Source organism: Melanostigma gelatinosum (genome assembly GCF_949748355.1).
Source record: "Melanostigma gelatinosum genome assembly, chromosome: 10".
Lineage (NCBI taxonomy): Eukaryota > Metazoa > Chordata > Actinopteri > Perciformes > Zoarcidae > Melanostigma > Melanostigma gelatinosum.
This window is the reverse complement of record NC_136643.1, coordinates 20,976,867-20,985,027: the sequence shown is the minus strand read 5'-3', so window position 1 is coordinate 20,985,027 and position 8,161 is coordinate 20,976,867. Positions and strand designations below refer to the sequence as shown.

The window sequence follows — 8,161 nt, the reverse complement described above, 5'->3', positions numbered from 1 at the left end:
TACTGAGAGTGTCTTCGGTCTATCATCGGCATATTACGCTAATTAGCATCCGCACAATGAATCGTACCTGTAGTTGAACTGAAGTGTACACGGACACGAGAAACGGCACCGGGAAACGCAATGTTTACCCTGTTCCACGGTTCTCCTGCCATGCTTCCCCAGAAAGAAACATACGGAAGTGAGCGAGCCAATCGTATTCGACTAAATATAAACGTCAGAGTTTGTCTTAAAGGCACAGGCAACACATTGCGGTTCATTTGCAGGTCGGACAATAGTACTGTTTATGCTGTTTGAATTTCATCGATAGTTAATCACCAATAAAGTTATGGAATTTGGAGGTTATTGATTTGAGTTGTAGTTTCTGTTATGAATGTCCTGGAACTGGTGTGCATTTATTTTGGTATTGCCCAATTGTGAAGATGTTCTTGTAAAACCTATGTGCTTTTATTAATGACAATATTGATGCTTGAAATGAATGCGTTGTTTGGTGTCCTAAAAAATAGGACTCAGTAAAACTCTTATGACTTCACGATTAATGCAATTTTAATATGGCAATTTCAGTATCCATAAATGTAAATTCAAGAAACCATGCTTTATTACTTTTAAGCAATATGTTTAAACAGATGAATTCAATTCAACACTCCCTAAAATAAAAAGCAATTCAAACCGTATACAGTTGTACTGTATTACGTTTTTTAAATATAGATCTTTATTCCCCCCTAGCTATCTAAAAATGTATTGTTCTTCTCTTCATTGTTATCTTGTGAGGTTATGTACTTGTAGAATGTCTTAAGAGAGAGAAATCAAGGGGCCAACATCTGGAAGTGGATTTTCTGGTAAACACCCTTGAAAATGTAAACTGTATTTTATTATATATTTTTTCAAAAGAACAAAAAGAAAATGTAACAACTAAATTGGGATTCATCTTAATCCCATGATCAACCCTGGGTTTCTGGTCTCACAAACTAGCTTGAGTTCTCACTGAGGTCAGTTGCCATGATAACTAAGGCACCTGTAAACAGGAAGGAAATATCTCTATGGTATATTTTGTACTGGACATATAATAAATGTGTAGATTACAATCAGTGTCCCAGTCTGGTTGTACAAATTAGAGATCGTATATCGTTTGAAATTGTGCTGCAGAGTCAATGTAAAATACCACAGCATTATTTGTGTCAGATTTTGAAGAGTTTCTGGCTGAGTTGTGGATGAAAAAACAAAACAAAACCCTTTAGTTTTCAAGAATGTCTTATAAAAAAGACAACACAATTTGTCCACACTGTGTAAAAGTATATATCCTTTATTTGACGATTAAAAAAAGAATGTAACGAAAACAAAGAAAATAAGAAATAACTGAATGAATCTATGTTCCCTGTTTACTCATCCAGGTGATAACTTGTAGATTCACTTCATCCAGCACAGAATCCTCCGACCTTCCCTTCACTGCCAGTCCATGGCTGCCTCCTTTCAGCCAGAAAACCTCAACTTCAGCTTTCATTTCTTCTACCGTCCCTTCAAAAAGGACCTGAGCAAGCAAAAAGCAAAATAAGAATTAAAAAATGCAAAACAATGGAATAATTCATAAATATAAATAATGTAGAAAAAAAGATAACTTAATGCATACACACTTACGTAAATACAAATTGAAAATCCTACAACTGTATAAGACATTGCCTGAAAAAAAGAAGAAGCCGTCCTCACCCTGTCACACATGTTGTCCTCAGTGCCTGACACACACAGCACAGGCAGGTGCTCAGGTAGGCCCCTGAGATCCTCACTCCGTTGCAGATGGGCATGCATCTGTGCCGGAGGATGCAGAGGGAACGACAGGCAGATGACGCCCTGCACTGCATCCTGGGAGTCATCGCTCAGCTGCCTGGCTAAAGCTGCAGCAGCACGACATCCCATCGACCTTCCTGTGGATGTTCGAGACAAGATATCATACTCAGCGAGTGCCGTAATTCATTTTTTTAACAATGCACAATTTTAGCAAAACCTAGAAATGTGTAAGGGCAGATTAACCAATACTGGAATTTATAATTACAAACATTATAAAATGTGCATGCAGGTTTCAGAATATGACCCATTATAAGGAACTGTATTGATCAGTCTATTATTGTGTTGTTCATTTAACTTCTCACACCATAGAAATTAAACTCAACATGTACTTAAATACATGGTAAATTGCCACATGTACGCCCACTAGTGTTGCTTACCTCCAACAAATATGTGCTTTATGGTAAACTTCTGTAGAGATTTCAAGAAGTCCTAGGGGGAACAACACAGGTGTGTAAACACATCCTACTGATTCTGAATCTGTTAATTGTTGTCAGGATACAATAGTGACTGCTATGTCTGGAATGAATGGAAATTCTCACCCACACAGCACGGTAAGCCTTTACTTTATAAGCCAAGTTCAAACCTTTACATGTGAAACGGAAACAAAGGAAGCCATTTGAAGCCAAGGCATGTGCCAGAGAAACCAGATGTTTAAAGTTCATGTCTCCACCCGCCCCATGTGTGAGAATGACGGCCGTGTGAACATCTGTTGCCGAGGCAGGGAAACACATGGCAGCATCCAGATGCTTCGTCCCAAATGGCACTTTCACTTTGTCCTGAAAGCCAGTGAGAAGCCAGTGAGCAGTGTGTCCGGTCTCCACACGAAATTCATTGTGGCTAATGTTTGATATTTACCTCGTCAAACTCTCCCATTACCAAGGCCATTGAATGCAGGATGAGACGGTCTTGTTACGTGGAGTGTGGCACATGCGCAGTGTAACTGGAGCTGCGACGTTGAACGACGTTGAAAAGGGACAGGTTCCACTCCGCTCTTTTAACCCTCCTCGTCCATTACAAGATTGTTTAGAGGTTTCTTCTCTGAAATCCGTAGAGCGGAACCTGACTCATTGTGACATCTACTGTTCAGGAGGAGTCATTACAGCTTTACTAAATGACATGCATCATTGGATGCAGGGTTTGTTTGTCTTTTTCAAAGCCACCTCAGCATGTCAGATGTTTGACGACAATGCAACATACAGAGTTCACACATAATACAGAGTTAAATTAGAGATCCCAGGCTTTAATATGTGCGATGTATCAGGAAGTAAACGCCACAACACACAGTTCAACAGCACTTTAAAAGGCAAAGTTAGGTTTTGTTTGTGTGTGTGTCTATATATGCTTTTGTAGTGAGATTGTGTGCATTTGTAGACAACAAAAGTAGAAAAAAAGACCACTTTCAACATACAAAAAAATATTTATTTAAAAATGAAATGCGGTAGTCATAGTCATACAATTATTTAACAATCTAAAACATGATTTGGCAGTATATCAGATATGAAGGACGGCTCTGTAATTGGATGACGGGTCAATCAAAGTTCATCTTTCACCTGAAAAACAAACAAAAAGATTAAGATTGGAATCTGAGACCGTGGTGTCACTCAGACGATATCTGTGCCAGCATTTAAATTAGCTGGATTTATTGAGCATGTGGGAAGAAGCGTGTGCCATCAGACACTGACAAAATATAATTCGTAAAATCCAAGAAGAGGCAGCGTACTTATGCACAGCAGTTTGAATGGAAATGGTAGCTTATGGTTTCCCTTCATCATATTTAAAACGCCCACATATCCATTCGCCACCCACAGGTCTGTTCACTTATGTTGCCTGCCTAGTCCTGTTGCTGTTGTAATCCTGTAAGGTGAGGTGAACCAAGACAAAGAGACTCCGATGCAAGAGAAACTTAGCAGTGCCCCTCACCCTCATCCTGTGGCAGGAACATGGGTCATCACTGGGCTGCTCTACATTTTTATGTTCAACTGGCATTCATTTAAAAAGTTGCAGTGACACCTAACACCCACCAGAGGGAGCCACACTCACACCAGCAGGAGCCACACTTAGGAACCAAAGTTTAAACATTAATACCAGTATTAGGCTATTAATTACACCTGTGTTTATCCTGCACTGACATGTCAAAATGGCCTGCTGACATCAGCAGGTCTAGACTCCACTGGTGACTCGTGTAATCCTGTGAGCTGAGGTGAACCGAAACGAAGTCCCTCTGATGCAAGATGAACCCAACGGTGTCCCTTACCCTCGTCCTGTGGCAGGAGCATGGAAACAGGTCATCACTGGGCTGCTCTACAAGCTCCATGCCGTCTCGAATCTTGGGCTCTGTGACCTGGAGTTTGGCGTACTCCTGTAAGAACACTGAACTTACATAGAGGACTATGACAGGCAGGGAAGACAATTCTGCATCATGTGAAACCATTTTATCCAGAGCCACATAAATAAGGAAATACAGCACCAAAGGAAGACCTCGTCATCAGTGTGACTGACTCTGAAAGTGCCGAAATGTTACCTGGAAAAGTTTGTAGTAGTAACAAAATATGCTGTTCCCCATAAGATGATTGCGAGCAAACTGCTGACCCGCCAGTGCAATTTTCTTTGCCTGAAAGACAGCAAGAATCAGAGCAACTTTATTATTTCTTCAAATCACACCAACAAAAGACAAAAGGAAATAAACTCTCTCTAAAGAGGCCAATACATCTCCACTGAATAAAATTACACATCATAGCATTCACACCCAAAATTTGAATTTGCAATGGCCATATTCACTGTCATCATCACCTCTTCATCGTGGTCACGAGCCCACTGGATCTTTTCCAGCAGGTCTCCAAGGTCCGCCCTGACGGGGATGTAGTGCTCCCACGGCCGAAGCTCGTTGTAGAAATGCTCGTAGTAGCCAGAATCCTGCTTTAGGACCAAACTGTCTGCCGCCAGGAGGTACGGCAGTCGATACGCCGCCACAGTGCCGTCAATGTTTATTTGGTACTTGTACTGGCGGTGGAAATGGGACAGAAATTAAAAATTAAGGGATCTATCTTCAAAAACCTGCTTAGTAGTGCCAGTGGCACTGTAAATGCACTCTCACCTTGAAAAAGTCAAAGAAAGACACGTGTTTGACCAGCGGCCCGTAGAGGCTCTCGTCATGCTTGAAGAAGAAGAAGTTGGTGAAGGCAGCATCTATCATGGCGGGGTGAGCCCTGGAGAGCTTGACCAGCTCCAGGCGTTCCTGTCGACTGTCCCGGCCCCTCCAGAAGGCCGTGGCATTCTTCCCCGGCCAGGGTGGCCCGGTGTTGGCCTGCACCGACATCATGTCCAGACTCACTCTGTTCATCGGATAATTAAAAAGCAGATAATTAAATAAAGAACCTCACTGTCACGCTTATACAACTAACGTCATCTTGTTACCTTCCCCGTGTAGTGGTCTCTCTTCACACTGTCAGCTTTGCCTCAGTGTCTATAAACTATTTGAACCCTGGTGCACGTACTTTGCTTTATCTTTTCTTTTTATGTGGAGAGCTGTTCTGCTTGCTCAATCTAGATGCAAAATATTAAATATTTGTTCGCAAATTGTCTTCTGCTGTCACACACACCAATTGGCTGCCTCACCTCCCCATGGTCTCAAGGACAGACTCAGTCAGGTCATAGGTGGGCATGACAATGTCCCTGGTGTTGTTGGAGCCACACCAGGAAAAGATGGGATGGATCCTCTGAGTGGGTTTCCTCTTCTCCAACGGCCAGTCACCCAGGTTAACAAAGAACTCCATGTCAGGGAGCCGCACCTGAACATACAACACAACGGAAGCAAAGGGACAAATAAAACGTGAAAAGATTAAAATTGTTCAAATGTGTCAGTGTTAGACAGGTTTAAAGACAGTTTAGGATGACCTTACCTTTCTGGTGAGTGATAAAAGGATGGCATCCATAAAGATTCTGAAACCCACATGCTCTCCAAAGGTTTTAACGTAGGCCTAAGAGAATAAAAAAAAAAAGAAAAGCCAAATCAGCAAAAAAAACATCACTGGAGTTTTCAGAAATTCATCTTTATGCTTAGCTGCAAAATCCATCCGCTGATGAAGACCATGGATTATGGTCAAAAGCTCTGGAAAGCCAATAATAAGTGGACCTGAATTGGGATTGTATTGTCAGACGAGTGTTTCCAACTGATAAATTACCGGAAGTTCCCAGGTAACGCTAGCACTGTGGGAACGAGGCTTTAGACGTATCACCATTACAGGAACCTGGGCTGGCCTCCAGTGGAATGAAGATTGTACCCTTGAACACCTGGTAGACTGTTCTTACAGGTGTGTCACACAGCTGCAGGCTCTCCTGGGCCCGGCCCCCTTTACATTATTACTTACTTACTTTCCAGCCGAAAGAAATCCTATCCTTTATTACTAAACTGCCCTTTGGGTCTGATGGTTATTTGTAAGAGGAACTGGAGATTCTTTTGTAAAATGACTTGCACGTTACAGTTACAGTTGGACTAATTCATCAGTTAGCTGTTACACCAGGCTGATATTGGTTGTTCATCTTATTTCTTCTGTGTTTGGTGTTTCTGAAGTGTGAGCTACCTGGTTGTCTTTAACAGTGTAGTGGCAGAGGCTCTGTCTCTGTCCAAAGCGCCGTGGGATCTCCTGCGCATTAACATCTGGGTCAACACCAGAGTAGATGGCCAGGTCCCTGTCTATCTGAGGGAAAGACTGAGGACAGTGCATGTCGGCCTCCCATTCAGAACTACTGGGCTGGGGACAGTCACAGCCCTCATGGTAGACTGGGCCTGCAGAGGAAAAACACAGACGCATCATTAAGACAAAAAATAAAAAACACAGATCTCATCCAAACAAACGTGTTGTAGGAAACATGGATTGTGTTCCACCTTTGAGAACAAACGGTGACCCGGCCACATGCTTGCTCTTGAGCAGAACGTGGATGTGGAGGTCCGTGTAGGTGGCGTACATTCTGTAGCGAATCAGGAAGGAGCCATCGTGGCGATCCAGGACCTGGATCCAGATGCGGGTGAACTCCTCCACTGGAGCCACAATCTTGACTTCAAAGGTCTTCTCACCGGGTGATGTTGTTAAACTGTGAGGGAGAGAAAAAACGTGGAGAATGTGCTCCTGTTAGCTCTCTCTCTCTCTCTCTCTCTCTCTCTCTCTCTCTAAAAACAAACCTGATTCTTTGCTGATTTGAGTTGTTTAACAATGAGACAACTCATACAATTCTGTCACATATAGACACAGACCTCTTTGGCTCCATCACAACCATCACTAAAATACATACATTTTCTCAGACTGGCACCACCTTACAAACTCCAAAGAAGCTACGTGGAGCATTTATATAGCAGCACTGCTTGCCAATAACATGTCACAGTTTGCTGAGACTGGAAAAAAAATAACCGTACTGTCTGCGATTAGCAGGCCGAGCGTTACTCACTTTCTCCCCGAGCTGTCTGCCGCCTGCACGTAGAAGAATCGAGCTGGAAGGACGACGTTTGCTTCGAGTCCAGGTCCCCAAACTAAAGTTTTTGCAGCACTGGGTGACGTTACCGAGTCTGCCCGAGCCCCCGGGAGTTCGTGTCTGAACAGACCCAGAGAGAGGAGCAGCAGCAGCCACGAAAGTAGCCGAAGAGACATACCTGTCCAGTGTCCACTGTTCCTGTTAACCAGTAGCTGTTACTTTTCCCCACACAGCGGTTCACTGCCCAAACTTGCCATTGTTGTTTTAAAAAAAACACCCATACATCAAGAGACTGAATATTAATCTGTGATGCTAGTTTACGTTTTAACGTTAGCTCGTTCCGTTTTCATTTGGAACAACACATCTCAGAAGTGGCATTGCTAATAGCATATATCTTGCTAACATACGCGCATTGTGTTATAGATCACTGTTAGCTCACTAGCTAGATCCCAAATCCTTGTACAGTGAAGTTAACTATCTGCTGAATGAATACGGTGCGGGACGAGCACGCGCGTTCCAGCCATTTGATTGGTCGCCACTACGCTGACTCTGGCTTTGATTGGCTGAATGAGCAGTTGACTCCTGGTCTGAATCTGATTGCACAGAAACCCGGAAGTAAGCCGTGTCTAGATGCTGGGCATGGGCCGGTCATGGGTGTGATGCTCACATCTATGATGATGCTGAGTGAAAGGGATGGACTTTTTAAAGGTTTAATCAGTGGGTAATTCATTGTGACACATTATTGGAAGCATGGCATTTTATGGAGAGATTTGCTATAAAATATTGCACCGAATGAGAACTTTCCCACTCACAGTGTTCATATATCTTATTAGCAATGTTGGACTGTAAAATACTA

At 42.8% G+C, this 8,161-nt stretch overlaps 2 protein-coding genes across 2 annotated transcripts in view; both read right to left on the bottom strand.

The window, feature by feature from the left end:
• The window catches only part of LOC306783894 (nucleolus and neural progenitor protein-like), an 8,364-nt gene extending 5,530 nt beyond the window's left edge, over positions 1–2,834 (bottom strand). The window contains exons 1-6 of the mRNA XM_079277734.1: positions 2,695–2,834; positions 2,379–2,615; positions 2,217–2,268; positions 1,702–1,916; positions 1,434–1,525; positions 68–153 (exon numbers count right to left, since the gene is read on the bottom strand). Of these exons, the coding sequence (XP_079133860.1) occupies positions 68–153; positions 1,434–1,525; positions 1,702–1,916; positions 2,217–2,268; positions 2,379–2,615; positions 2,695–2,724 (712 nt within the window). The 5' untranslated portion in view covers positions 2,725–2,834. The remainder of the gene's footprint in view (positions 1–67; positions 154–1,433; positions 1,526–1,701; positions 1,917–2,216; positions 2,269–2,378; positions 2,616–2,694) is intronic.
• Positions 2,835–3,242: 408 nt separating this feature from the next.
• poglut2 (protein O-glucosyltransferase 2) lies at positions 3,243–7,756 on the bottom strand. Its single transcript, XM_079277493.1, has 10 exons — positions 7,282–7,756; positions 6,725–6,930; positions 6,420–6,625; positions 5,739–5,816; positions 5,455–5,627; positions 4,934–5,171; positions 4,630–4,839; positions 4,361–4,450; positions 4,094–4,198; positions 3,243–3,389 (listed from the first exon to the last, which is right to left on the bottom strand). The coding sequence occupies exons 1-10, from the start codon at positions 7,479–7,481 to the stop codon at positions 3,372–3,374; spliced, it is 1,524 nt and encodes a 507-aa protein (XP_079133619.1). The 5' UTR covers positions 7,482–7,756; the 3' UTR covers positions 3,243–3,371.
• Between the last annotated feature and the right edge of the window lie 405 nt (positions 7,757–8,161).

Excerpts from the sequence above, each read along its gene's own strand:
- poglut2 (XM_079277493.1), bottom strand. The coding sequence starts at position 7,481 with ATGTCTCTTCGGCTACTTTCGTGGCTGCTGCTGCTCCTCTCTCTGGGT. Across the intron at positions 6,931-7,281 it reads GCAGACAGCTCGGGGAGAAA|TTTAACAACATCACCCGGTG; the intron begins GTGAGTAACGCT and ends TCTCCCTCACAG. Across the intron at positions 5,817-6,419 it reads ACACTGTTAAAGACAACCAG|GCCTACGTTAAAACCTTTGG; the intron begins GTAGCTCACACT and ends TTATTCTCTTAG.